General features: G+C 41.2%; 1 protein-coding gene across 1 annotated transcript in view; it reads right to left on the bottom strand.

Annotated features, from left to right (window-relative positions):
• Window positions 1-289: 289 nt before the first annotated feature.
• The window catches only part of HPRT1 (hypoxanthine phosphoribosyltransferase 1), a 15,556-nt gene continuing 1,266 nt past the window's right edge, over window positions 290-14,579 (bottom strand). Inside the window, exons 2-9 of the mRNA XM_042480002.1 lie at window positions 10,711-10,817; window positions 8,705-8,888; window positions 7,045-7,110; window positions 5,955-5,972; window positions 5,408-5,490; window positions 3,531-3,577; window positions 2,760-2,836; window positions 290-1,375 (exon numbers count right to left, since the gene is read on the bottom strand). Of these exons, the coding sequence (XP_042335936.1) occupies window positions 1,328-1,375; window positions 2,760-2,836; window positions 3,531-3,577; window positions 5,408-5,490; window positions 5,955-5,972; window positions 7,045-7,110; window positions 8,705-8,888; window positions 10,711-10,817 (630 nt within the window). The 3' untranslated portion in view covers window positions 290-1,327. The remainder of the gene's footprint in view (window positions 1,376-2,759; window positions 2,837-3,530; window positions 3,578-5,407; window positions 5,491-5,954; window positions 5,973-7,044; window positions 7,111-8,704; window positions 8,889-10,710; window positions 10,818-14,579) is intronic.

The raw sequence follows: 14,579 nt of genomic DNA, 5'->3' as shown, positions 1-14,579 counted from the left end.
ACAACTTGCATGGTGTATCGTTTGCTTGTCCACACATGGGTGTTTAATGAACAGTTCATCTTTGCTATTGCCTCGGATGGAGCAGAACAAACAGTGTTTTTCCCAGCAGGATGAAACCTCAGCTGACCAAAAGCACTGCCCTGGCGTTGCTGCCAGAACCACATTTCTCCTCGCTTCCTTGAATGTGTGGGGAGAAGGGGGTTGGAGAAGAGGACAAAACCAGGGAGTGAGGCGCATGCATTACAGATGCTTAAGTGTGCGGAAGAAGCAAGCGCTGCTGTCCAATGCATCCTTTGGAGAGACAGCCTTTATTTTAAAGTGCGTTGGTTCTGTGCACTTCGTACAACATTACAATCATTTTTCACTGAAGGTTTCACACAGAGGTCGTTGTTAAATCTGAAAGGCAACTCTGCTAAGCTGATGGAGACAGAAAAGGAGAAATTAAGACACAATCCACTTGGAACTTCTCACACGCAAGCCTTTTGGAAACGAATGCCCATTTTCTTCTATAGGGCTGGTGTGAGAGGGGCTCCCAGTGAACTGTGCCCTCATTCCTACAGGAGATAGAAAGCTCAGAAGTGGCTTAAACATTCGGTTTTGTCACTTGCTCTTTTTTGTGTGTAAAACTCGGAACTTCTGCGAGAGGCAAGTAAGGCAACTCCTGGAAAAAACAGTTTAGCAGAACATTGTCCATACTCCTTCAAGACTATAGCAACCATCAGGAGCTGACCCCACACCTCTTTGGAAGGGAACAGCACCTCCGTCCCCCAGAGCAGCTATCTAAGAATCACCCCAAATTCTGCACTCATTACAATATAAAACTTAAATTACCTGTTTTTCTTAAAAAAATATTACTAATATAGATTTTCCCATCTTAAAATGCCTTATACATTTACAGTACTTATATAACTATTTCAGTTCTGAGCTGATGAGGTTTAAAGACAGGGGGAAAGTAGTACAGTGTGCTGGAGGGCTAAACCTGGGTTCAACACAGAGCAAATTCCCAACAGGGAGGAGCTAGAATCAGTAGCGTCATAGTGCAACTTTGTAAAAAAAGAAAAACAAGTGGAGGGGGGGAGAAAGAGAGAGAATAAAGAGAGGAAGGAAGGGTGAACAATTGCACTCTCTGTTAGTTTCTCAAAGGTAAATAAACAAGACACAGTTCCCATACTGTACATGCAATAAGTTATAGCAAGCAAATGACAAGAAGGTGGGAGCACTCCACAATTAGAAGCTGGTGACCAGAGCCTCAGGCAATGGATGGGAAATGGACGCTGTGGGTGTTGGCTTCAAAATCCTGTGGCTGCTGCGCTGAAACCAGCAAGTGTCACGCCTTGTATTTCTGCTTCCCCATCTCACTGATCACGCAAATGTGCTGAAACAAGAGAAGATAAAAAGGTGTGTGTATTAGAAACATTAGCTGCTAGAAGGTGAACATTCTGCAGAGGTTTATCCCAAGTTGTCATTATTGGCTACTATGGAATGCAGCATGGTGTGAAGTACCCAGGCTTTCATTAAGGGCTTTAGGGGCAAAGGAACTAGATGCCAGGGAAACTATAGGAAAAGAGATTCCACATAAACATTAGGAAGAACTTAGTTTAGTTTAGAAAAAGAACAGTCTGGTGGCTGCGGCGTCCCTCCGAAGGGAAAAAGGCCACCAGCTGGCTGCCCTTTTGGAGTGGTTTGTCCCACGCCTATGATTTTGTTCAATGATATAACCATGTTAGTCTGTAGAATCAGTAGTAGAGACATCTTGTAGCACCTTTGAGACTAATGGAAAGAATGATGTTGGCAGCATGAGATTTCATAGACTTCAGTTTACTTCCAAATGCATCTGAAAAGCCACCCCTCCCCAAGAGTATGGGTAAATGCTTGAACACATGAGGCTTTCTGGTCTACCAGCCAGATCTACTGAGGCGTGGGAGGGCCCAGTTTTAAATTCCAGACAAGCCCATGCGGCAGGAGTGGAAAGGGCTGTACCTCTGAAAAAGCAGCACTTTGAATATCTTTAGTTTAGAAAAATACATGACTGGACAGTGGGGAGGGGTGCAGAAAATGGACAAGACATATCACCACCACAGAGGTCTACACAATTCATGTAAGGTCTGAAGAAATGTCTCGGCCTTCCTCATCCGTAATAGTAAGCTACTGTTACTATCACCGAACAAAATTGATTGGCAGTGCATTCAAAAAAAGAAATGCCTTACACAATGTATAGTTAACTTATGGAACTCACTGGCATAGAATATGGTGATGCCTTCAAAAGCCATGAGTTTAGATGGGTTTACAAGGGGAGCAGGCAAAATTCATGACAGATATGTATGAACAGAGAGCCAGCGAGGTGTAATTGTTTCAACACTGGACTCTGGAGACCGGGATTCAAAGCCTCACTCAGCCGTGGCAACCCACTACGTGAACTTGGGCAAGTTACACTCTCAGCCTTAGAGGAAGGCAAAGGACTCATCTGAACAAACCTTGCCAAGAAAACACCATGATAGGTTCTCACCTTAGGATAGCCATAAGTTGGAAATGACGTGAAGGCACACAACAACAACAACAAATTTCTTTATGGTTGTGACACAGAACCTCCAGGTTCAGAGGCAGTAAACATCTGAATACCGGTGGCAGGAAAAGGTTGCTGCTTTGAGGCCCTTCAGGGTCACTTCCCAGAAGACTCTAGAGTCCACTGAGTGAAAGAGGATGCTAGGCTTGAGGGCAGGATATAAGTACTCTAAGTAAGGAAGAAAGTAAATACTTACATTTAAATCTCTGAAATATTCATTGTAATCTAGAGCATATCCCACCACAAACTTGTCTGGCACTTCAAATCCAACAACTGAAAAAAATCAAGAATTCATCAAAGTGTTACATGAGCAACATCTGAACAACTGTGGGCAATTATTCTGGCCATTTAATGAACTGTTTTAAACTCTTCTCTGTTAATACTGCATCAAATTCCTGTTGGCACCACTTCAAACCATAACAAACTTTATTTGGTATTACAAATCCTGTACCTACAACAGACAGTGCATTTTAATCTAGGAAAATGTTACATCATGTCCAGAAGAGCAGGAGAGGCATTGCAAGCTAAGAGATGGGAATACGCAACACTGAAAGCATGCAGAATACTGTAAAGGGGTTGATTAATGCTAAATTCCTTAAGCACACTTACTGAGAAATAAGTCCCACTGAACACAGGGAAACTTGTATTTAGGTTAATAGGATTGCACTGTTTGGGCACTCTCCTTTTTATATGTCCTTCTAGTTATCCCTACTTAAATGTACTACTTGATTTTACAAAATACACAAAAGAGGTACACAAATGAAGTGACATGTCCTAATCTTTACTTACTTCATGGCCTCCTCTTCTCTTTCTTCATCCTTTCTCTCCTGCCCATTTCAGAAACTCCTCTAAAATGGTCTTTAATCTCATGACTATTTCTCCTTCTGATTTCTTAGCTATGGGATCCTTAAAATATTTTCAGGGCATTGTTTAAGGTGCAGTAAATCCTTGCATAAGATTCACTTACAGTCAGGCCGGTATCCTACGCTTCGAGGTGTCCGTTTGACCAACAAGCTGTTAAAAAGGCACCAAGCAGAATTTAGCGGATTAAATTCACCCCACAGCAGCTCCATGATAAACCATTACACAGCATATAACCCTCTAACTATCTAACTAAATGATAAGGATACTCCTTGATTCAGCCCTCTGATGCTATGAAGAGGACCAAAACATGGGCTGAAAGGGCTCTCCTGCCTCACTCCATGATGCCAGAGAGAGACGGGCGAAACAGGGCTCTGTGCCTCCAGCCAAGAAACTTGTGTAGCTGAAAAAACAATGACCTTATCTCCCTTCCTTTACCAAGGAGCCATCTCCCATCCCTCCCAGCTAGATTATCCTCCCACAAACACTCCGTGGGCAGGGCTCCGCTCTCCACATTCGGCTGCTTTCAGGCTGTTATCAACCTCACTCTCACAAGGACGCACTGATATGGCCAAACACAAGAAGTCACCTCTGACAGAAATACCCGGCTGATGTTGTGGCAACAAAGAACAGCAAGAGGCTTCTTTGTTCTCCACCTTTCTCTGATTCTTATTGTTGGTTACCCTTTGACTTGAAATGTATGTGCAGTCAACAAAACCAAGTAGAGCCAATTGACTTGCTGGTTCACATGGCAAATGGACAGGAGATCTATGTGCTTCTGACACTTTCACCCAAGGAACACAGTGCACCCAGAGGCTCTGTTTCTTCAGAAAGCACTCCAAGTAGCAAAACACCCTTTGGCTCCAAGCCACACCTCTGTGCCCTGAAATATGATAGTTAAGAACTATTTGACAGTGCAGGTGGTGGCATCTCTTTGGTGGTTTTTAAAGAGAGGCTGGAGGGCCATCTGCAGGAGCGCTTGATTGAATATTCCTGCATGGCGAGGGGTTAGATGAGATGGCCCTTTGGGGTCCCTTCCAATGCTAGGATTCTATATCTGCACAAACTTCATTTGTTCTTCAACTGGGCAAGCTAAAAAATAATTATTTCAGAGCCCAAAGAGCCAAGCAGCTCTTCTACAAATGCACATTTGTTCTCCCTCTCCTGCCCAGGTGTCCTCTGGCTTTCTTCAAGTTAAAGATGCTTGGGATTTCCCCAGAAATATGAAGGAGTCTCTGGCTCTGAAGAACCAGCAGCCCACAAGACAAACAGTGCCTGGAAGCCAGTTAGAGCCAAACCAACACAAACACTTACTCAGAAAGGCAGAACTATCTTGATAAAACAGGTGAGCAGTGATGTTTTAATTTAGATTCCATGCAGGATTGCAAGAGTCACTGAAGGAAATGTGCTTGAAGCTCTTCTTAACATAAATGTAACTCAGGCGTTTTTTGTTAGAGCATATGAGGAAAACTGACACACATTTTTTTTTTGGTAGATTAATAGCTAAAATTTAAATTGTCAGTACCTCTTTTTAAAAAAATGCTTCCCTCCTTCAGCTCTCTTTGCTGCGAAATACTGTTCAGTTGAATCATACAACAGAAAGCCCTTGGCTTCTGAGTTTAAGTGTGTATTTTTCACAGTATCCAAGGGGACTTCCAGATGGAGAACTCCCAGTGCTATCAGTCAAAAGACAATAGGCAGCTATTCTATCTTTCCTTCCTTAATTATTTCCTTTGGTCAGGGGGAAAAAAGACCGAAGTGGTAGGAAAACAAAGTTTCCCTTTAAAGTATCCCAAGACTTGATGTTAGGAATGGAACAAATTATGAGGTGAAATCCACACTCCGGATTAATGAACTATCCTATGCACAAATGATTACAAAGTGCTCCAAAACCATGTTGTAAAGCTTTCCCCCCAGCCCAACAGCCTGTACTAATTCTTGAAAAAGCAAAATGTAGAACAAGGGACAGCAATCCAAACCTACCTGGCTACTTTTACCATCTTTGGATTGTACTGCTTCAGCAGAGAGAGGAGGGTCTTCATTGTCTTGCCGGTATCAATGATATCCTGACCGGTAAGCAAAAGAAACAAACACAAAGCAAACAGGCTTGTAAGTTATAACCAAGTAACACTTTTAGACTGATAGTCAACCAAAATACACAGACAAATTGTGAATGCTTGTGTTTGCCAGTAATTGTAAATAACGAAAGGATATTTCCTCAAGGTCTGAAATGCATACCAAAATTCAAACATCTCTTGACATGGCCTTCATAAGAACAAGAAGACTTTCTTGGAAAATATTATCAGGCTTAATTTGAAATTAATTGAATTAAACAGAACCTATAGTTTTGTCTGTTCTTTAGGAGCGAAATCAATGTGTCTAACCCAGTGACTACCAGCCACGTTATGAAATGGCCATTATTCTCAAGTAAAACTGTGTAACCTTGCAAGAAAGTAGTAAGAATCAATACACAATCTTATTATTCCATCTCATGCCCATTAAAAAAGTAAAAGCGAAGTATTATACTTACTTCTACAATCAAGACATTCTAAAAAAGAAAAGAAAAAGATGATGATGATGATGATGATGATAATAATAATATTTATTTATTTGTATCCCACCTCTCCCTGTATTGGATCGAGGCTTTTAAAATCAAACTTGGCTTTCCTTTTATATTTATCCGATTTTTTTCAGAGTGACTGTTTTTCATTTTAGATTTCCCTAATTTAACCCCTGCAGAAATACAGGCGGATGCCTCATCTCTGAAACAAACCAGCAGAAAATGGCTACAAACCGTGCCTTGTGGTTAAATTGCTCAAATCTCTAACGCTCATTAGTACATTCTTTTGGACTTGGAACAAAATTTTTATTATAGCTTAAAAATAAACTAATAATGCGAGAGAGAGAGAGAGAGAGAGGAAGGTGTTAAGACCAAATCAAATACATTATATTCAGCCCACTGCTGTTTCTAATTAGCTGATTTTTAAAACAGTTTAAGCACTTTTTTGTGGACAACAAATAAGTCTGTTAGTCTATTCATGAGGAAATCAGGGAGACAGGGGAAAAAAGGATGGAGATTATAGGACCAAAGAGGGTCCAAGGCAAGGTAAAATTCCTTCTAGGGGAGATGGGGGAAAGTTTATTGATTTTTAAAAGGTAAAAACATTGAGGGTTTGGGGGCCAATGCAGCCCTCAAACTCTAGCAGTTACTCTGCATTGTATTCTGCTTTGTTTTACAATTGTTGTTTTGTGCCTTCAAGTCATTTCTGACTTCTAGAGACCACAAGGTGACCCAACCAAAGGGTTTTCTTGACAAGATTTGTTCGGAGGAGGTTTGCCATGGACTTCCTCTCAAGCTGAGAGAGTGGGATTTGGCCAGTATCACCCAGCGGGATTACACTGCCAAGCAGGGATTCAAACCCAGAGTAATAGTCCACGACTCCAACTCTACGTGGCTCTTATTCTACAATGCTTTTACCTTAATTACATTTCACAAACTGCCATTTCATTTGGACCTTTTAAAACAAGTAAATTAATTCATTCTAAAAAGTGCCGTCTGCTTACATAATTTTTCGCATCACCTTCTACAGTAAATCTATATACATTCTTTCAGGACATACCTTCCCAGTCAAGGTTGAGAGGTCATCCCCTCCAATTACTTTGATATCACCAGTTGACTGATCATTCTAGTTTTAGACAAGGAAGAAAAACACATGTTAAAATAACAATTTCCAGTTTTCCACCAAAGTCTGAAAATGTACACTATCACAACACCTGTAAGCCCAGGCTCTCATCTTCTACCAACTACTAAGAAAAGTTGTATTTTCTTTATTATGACGCCAAAGCAACATAGGAGCTTATTCAACACACAGTAAGGTGTCTTTCTCTCCTTTCTGTCCTCCTCCCACTCTTTGATCAACAGCATTCAGTTAAATTCCCTCAGTCTCAATGATGTTCACTTTCAAGTATGTATAGGTGTGTAGTCTTTCAAAAATATATACTTGCTTATTAAAAAGTGAGTAGATGTATAAGATTAACTGTTTTATATGTACATGTGTTATATAGAATCATAGAGCTGGAAGAGACCACAAGAGCCATCCAGTCCAACCCCTGCCATATGTTCTAGGAGATATTGATAAGACAAATGAAAAATCAATAATTTCAAAATTAAGAATTTTTATGGGCACTTCAGGAAGGGAGGAAGGATTTATTATTGAATCTTCGAAGGGGGGTTCTATTCCATGTATATAGAATATGATCTCCTGTTAAGTATATGACATATATGTCATATATATATATATGACATATATGTCATATATATATTGGAAATTTTAATTAAAAAATGAATTACAATTATATACTAGCCAAATGGTAAAAAAAGGTCATGGTGGAACACAGTGGAAAATAGAGCTGTCCATGGAGAACAGGTGATGTGTCCTGTTGTTTTACAATAAAGTCTCCTACTATGGCACCAATTTGGGGAAACTGAGACAATGAGAGATGTCTAAGGAGATGACTGCCAAAAGAACAGCAGAAATCAGACCTTCTCTACTAGTTTTAAGTATGAGGGCACATTCTGTGCAGTGTGGAAAATAGAGAAGATCCAAGAAGGCACACAGTTCTCGCTCCCTACAGCCATTCATGTGTGCAGCTCTATCACCACCTGCAGGGCACAAAACTCCAAGGAACAGGAGTGTGTCATGCAAACATTCTCGCTCTTGCCAGCTGCCAGGGCAAATTAGGACTGCCTCAAAAATCTGATGCCTATTTGCATGCGTTCAAAAATAAAAAGAAAAAAAGAAAAAGAAACAATATTATTCGTTTATGAAGCATCAATACCCAGTTCTCCAAAAGCCAACCCACTCAACTCTGTAAACAATTTAATTACTAATTTCACAGTCAACTCAACCAAATTATGAAATTATGTTTCCAATTTAGCTGTCTCCACATGTCTTCCCCTTGCAGAATACTCTAATCAGGTCCATAGGTAAGGGAGAGAGGAATCATAGCAGTACAAGGCCCAAATTGCAGAAATAATATGTTCCAGATGCTGAGATGCTGCCTTGCAACTTCTTTGATTTGGGTTCTTAATACATGAGTGGAATAGTTTAATGTTTGAGTACACTTGTCCCTCCATATCTGCTAGGGTTAGGGGCACAAGACCGCCGTGAATACACACACACACACAATGGATACGAGATAGAAAAGCAATCAGTGGTTACAAATGATGGCTGCTGAGAAGCTATGCCAAAACTTGTGAGCTTCTGTAAGTATACTTACACAGTAGCTCTTCAACCTGATGAAGTCGACAGTCATAGGAATAGACTTGTCACTGTTCCGGTTCAGGGCTTTGATATAATCCAGCAAGTCAGCAAAAAATTTATAACCCCCCTTAAGTACACAGAGAGCCACAATATGATGTCCTCCCATGCTCTTCATAATTTCTCGTGCCAATCTTTCCGTCCTGTGGAGGGAATAGGATAAAACAATTTACCATACTGTGCACAGTGTTGAACCATTCTGCTCCAAATCCTGTATTTGTCCAAAGTAGAGTAGACCCACTCATCAAATATTAAATGGTGAGTCAAGATATAGGTAAAACTCCACTGATTTTACTCTAGCTGGAATTAATATTAGGACTCAGGCTTACGTAAAGTGCAACCATAACTACTATACATCACTTTCTTTATAACACATGACTAATACTGAGGCCAGAACCCAATTGTAGGAAATGAACACACTAAGATAAACAGTGTTTCTTCATCCAATAACATATTTGGTGCCCATCTGACAGTGAATAGGACTATTTACTGGTCAGTGACATCTCTGGTTTTTCTCACTTGTCAAGGTTAATCTAATAGCAGTGCTGCCAAACGCTCTTGATTTTATAAGGCAGTCTGTGCCAAAGCAAACCCAAGTCTTTGCCTAGTTACTGGACAACTTGCAAAAGATATGAAACATGCAGATTTTCAGGCGGTGGATTTAATTCACTTTCTAAAGCACAACTGCAGCCTGAGCTTGATTACTGAAGCGCCAATAAACATTCCAGTCATTCAGAGAACAAGGCAGCAGGGAGAACAAGGCAACTCATACTTGGAAAGTTTGGCTTTCATGACGTTACAGAGTAATAAGCCAAAGGAGTGCACATTCCACATATATGTCATACTACCGACAAGAAAATTAAATTTGCACTCCATGCTTAATTTTCATTTTCTCAGTTTAGAAGGAATCCACCCCAGGTCTTAAGACTTGGTGTGCTTATTTTTGTAATTGCCAGACCCACGTTTTAGAAACCATTTCTGATTACTTTATTAGGAAGATGACTGCAGAGGTGCAGATGTTGTTATATTCTTCAAATGCTACGGAGTTGCCTAGAAACTACCACAGTGGAAACAAGTTAAAACAGCCTAAATCCAGTTGTTAATCCTGACTAGAAAAAACCCACTGAAACAATGGAACTTACACAACTGCTGATGATATCAAGCCCTCACTGATTCTATAGATCTGCTTTAAAGGAATGCAGTCGGTTACTGTTCCTGGCACAATCCATGTACTTTGTATCAGAAAGGCAGATATACTATGGACATTTGTTTATCACAGGTCAAAAATTGGTGGTTCTTGTTAACTGCTGCCAAGCCAACTTCAATTTGTGACAACCCTCTGAATGAGAGACTTCCAAGTGTTGTCGGATCTTGAAGATTCAAGGACATAGTTTCCTTGAATGAGTCTGTCCACCTGCCAGCGTATTATAGTGGTTTGAGTGTTGGACTACGACTCTGGAGACCAGGGTTCAATTCCCACCTCAGTCATGAAACCCATTGGGTGACTTTGGGCAAGTCACATTCTCTCAGCCCCAGAGGAAAGCAAAGACAAATCTAAGAAAACACCGGCCTGTTACAGACTGCCAAAATAAAGCTGTTTCGGGTCTCTTTGGAGGTATGCTGTTTAAATGATGCATGGGTCCTAAGAGTCCGGAAGCTGCACCAAAGCTGCATTCCAGTGCTTAGGAATGGAGTGTGGCTTTGACGCGACCTCAGGACTCTTAGGACCCATGCATCATTTAAATAGCATGCCTCCAAAGAGACCCGAAGCAGCTTTATTTTGCCAGTCTGTAACAGGCCACCGTGAGTTATATAAGGTCAATATTAACGACTGTTAATTTAATAATCATCAACCAAAAAGTTGTTAATATTGACCTTATATAACTACAATGACTTAGGGCACAGCATAGTAGAGACTTCATGGAAACCATCATTTTTTAAAAAGTTGCTTTAAATCCAACTGACCTGTCCATAATAAGACCATGAGGAATGTAGACTTTCTCCAGATCGTCTGCATAATGTTTTGGTATGCAGAATAAGTCTAGATCATAACCCTGTTCATCGTCTCCAATCTGAAAGAAAACAACAACAACAAAAAGATAAGATCTCAGAGTCTGTATTACACATCCTTGCAGAGAACAAAAAAATAAGGGGGAAAACCAGCCCCATAATGCAAGATTATTCCCCAAATCAAAGCCACAGCCCATTGACTGAGTTTATACTTGACGATCCTGATGGCCTGGGGGCTTCATCCTTGGTATTTCCTGTTAAAAGAGTTGAGTGTGGTATTTATGCTTTAATTGATTGACGTAGTTGGGGACAAAAGAACAGCTATTTTGTTGCATATATTATATGCCATTATGGGAGGAGGGAGGATAATGACAACAGCTACATAAAAATAACATTAATAAACACAGAAGTTGTAGACAGACAGTTAATGGGAGCTTGCTGGGCCACAATTCCTGACTTTCCATGAAATTGCACCCTATACCTCCACCAAAAGTAAGAAAGGAAAGTTTCATATGTGTGCCATGCATCTGAACACTTAACTGGCTATGTTCACGGCAGAAAAGCCGTTCCTGACACTTACAGCAGGGGTCTAGGTGTCGCAACAGCTTTCACATAATCCACATTGTGGCACCAAGTGTGTTACATGCTGCATTTGAATAGAACAAGTGATGTACCTGTCCTTGCAGTCTGTGTACTGACATGGTCAAGGGAGGAGGAGGCAAAGGGGAAAAACAAGGACTGGTGACAAGAACGAGGTGACGGAGGCATTGATGGTCCTTGAGAGGGCCTTGAGAGAAAGGGAAGTGGCTTGATGGACAATTGGGGTGAAGGAGGTGAATGGCTGTTCTGGGTAAGGAAAGCAACATGACAAGAATCATGGAAAATTGACAGCAGCAGATTTTGTTTTCATAGTAGCAAGAGTCATGCTTAATTCTTTGCAAACTGGAAACTGCATTTCTGTTGGATGAGCAGGGGGAGATTACAATGTTTGAGCATTGGCAATACCCTGCAAAAAACAAATGTAAAAATACTGAAGAGACTTTGCAACAGAGCTATCTCCCAACCGACCAAACCCACTGGAGAGACAGCTCCCTCAGCCAGCTCTCTGGTCCTGTCTAGGCAAAGATTTCACTGGGAGGAAAACAAACTCTCATGTACAAGCTCAGTTGTAAGAATAACACTCCTAATGCCACTTGGCTACCATCCTGTGCATGAAACCCCTCCAAAAAGAAAACACAACACTTGCAAATCAGGGTTTATGCAAAGCTGTTCGGTTCCTACCATTCTCACTTGACAAATTCTATTCATTTTTAACATTTCTAAGCCCAGGTTCACTCCTTCAAGCAGCACTTGAAAAAATAACACTCCATACAATTCTCAGGAAATAAGCACTAACAGGTATTATTTAAGGAACGGCAGTGTCAGTCCCCTTACCAAAAATGAAAAGAGGAAGAGAAGGACAGGTCTACTTCTTTGTGTGTTTAACTTCTAATGGTGCTTAAATGGTACTGAACACCAATCTGCATGCAGGTAGAGTCAGGATTTCTTCTTATGTGAAAAAGGTCTCTTGAGGAGCGTTTTGTTCTGTGTAAACGGCCAATTCGACAGCAAAATTTGACTGTGGAAGACATAAAGCCAGGCTTCCACCTTTGATGCTTCATAAGAAGCCACTTCATTCATGCCAGCAAGGAAGCCAAACCCAACTTCTAGTAACTAGATATCAAAAACAACTGTTGAGGTCCCATGGAGACCTGAACAGGGAGAGCCCAGAGACCATTGTGGATTCATAAACAGCAACAATCCAGGTTTCTCAGGAGATCTGCGCACACAACAACACTGAGTCTCTGGGCCAACACACACCACAGAAACCATCCAGTTTAAGACTGCTTTAACTGCCCTGGCTCATTTTGTAGTTTAGCCTTCACTGCCAGAGACAGCTCCAGTGCCACAAAAACTACCATTCCCAGGATTCCCTAGCACTGAGCCAGGGCAGTTAAAGTGGTTTCAAACTGGATTATTTCTGCAGTGTGTTTTGGACAACTGTTCATTTTTAGGCAAACTTTCTCGTCCATGATAGCTTTGCCTTGGGGTTGTGGTAAGTCAGAAAGAACTTGAAGGCTCACAACATCTAACTGAGATACAGTCGGCCCTCCTTACCCACAGATTTCTTCTTTATGGATTCAAAATGTTCCAAAAAGGTATAAATAGCAAATCTTAATTTTCCATGAAGGGACACCATTTTGCTCTGCCATTGTATTTAATTGGACTTGAGCATCCACGGGTTTTGTTATCCGCGGGGGATCCTGGAACCAAACCCCAGCGGATAACAAGGTCCCACCGTAGAAGGACAAGTTGGCTCACTAAACCCAGTGCCCTATCTGAAAGCAAGAAGGCGAGGCATTTGTACTGAGTTAATGAAGAAACTGTCAAGGTTATGGTGTTGTTTCCCAATTGTGATGGTTTTCACACTTTCGGATTGAACAATCTGTCTGAGTCATAGCAGCTTAAGCCTAACAAAAGGAAGCATGTGCCAGAAAGGCCCTTCAAACCTTGAACAGGAAGTTAGTAATCTCAACATGTGCTTCTCCAATGCAATCTTCACGTCTTCGCTTGGGAGAAGGCCCCATTGATATGTAATATTAAGGCACACGGGCTTGCAGAGGTTAAACACCTATCTCATTCTCCGTTCTTTAAAAACATGAATCACAGCTGTGCTTTCTGTGCTTGTGTAGAAAGGTGTGTACCATTAAATTAGGGCGGGTTGTTTTTTACAGACACAAGCAGTCACCCAAACAAGCGGCTCATAAAACCATATATTTGAAGTGCTCCTTCGGATTTTCCTTTAGTCATATTCCAGTCTGAAACATTCATACCGAAGCGGGCGCTTATACCTTCGTTGCACCCTTTCGCACTGAATCACTGAACCTCATGGTTCTGTGTAAGGAAACACACAAAAGGCCTTTAAGACAAACACTCAAAGCCTGGTCATATTATAAATGTCTCAGTTTCCCGCAGGGATTCCCCATTCCAAGAGAGGCAATTTACAAGGCTCTGCTATCGTCCCCAAGGAAAGTGAGACTCATCCACCTTCAAATAAAATCAAAATCCTAGAAGATGGTCTGCTTTCCTTTCATATATATATATATATATATAATCTACCTCTGCCTCTATTCGAAGCACAATTCCATGATTCACGATTGATACGACGAGCAAAATATCCCAAGATTTTTATCCAAGCAAATGGAGAAACGTCCTCCTTTAACCTGAAAGTGCCGCCTTTCTCACAGCTCCATAGACCTCCTTTTCTCATTGCCTCACGCCAAACATGCCAAAACAAAGGTCCAAAACACACTGCAGAAATAATCCAGTTTGAGGCCACTTTAACTGCCATGTCTCAATGACAGGGAATCCTGGGAACCTTCGTTTATTGTGGCACCAGAGCTCTCTGACAGAGAAGGCTAAATGTGGCACAAAACTACACTTCCCAGAATCCCCTGGCATTGAGCCGGGGCAGTTAAAGCAGTCTCAAACTGGATTATTTCTGCTTTTTGGAAACCAACCTAATCGAAACCCTTAGCGATTCATAATAAATCCAGGATCTCAGACAGTAAACTCTAATTTCTTCTTGTGCTGCGTTTTGTTGTTGTCATGTTTTAATTACTCATTATTTCCCTCCTTTTGTTCTGGACGATTTCGTTTGCCGCTCTGCACCGGATCTCATAGGAAAGAAAAAGACACACATTCATTTTAACACACATAACGGTAGTTCAGTCATCCTACTCTTCACCCAAAGGCATGGAAGGAGGTCAGGCTGGGACAAAGAG

The sequence above is a fragment of the Sceloporus undulatus genome, chromosome 7, assembly GCF_019175285.1.
Source record: "Sceloporus undulatus isolate JIND9_A2432 ecotype Alabama chromosome 7, SceUnd_v1.1, whole genome shotgun sequence".
In the NCBI taxonomy this organism is placed as follows: domain Eukaryota; kingdom Metazoa; phylum Chordata; class Lepidosauria; order Squamata; family Phrynosomatidae; genus Sceloporus; species Sceloporus undulatus.
This window is presented reverse-complemented; position numbering and strand designations above follow the sequence as displayed.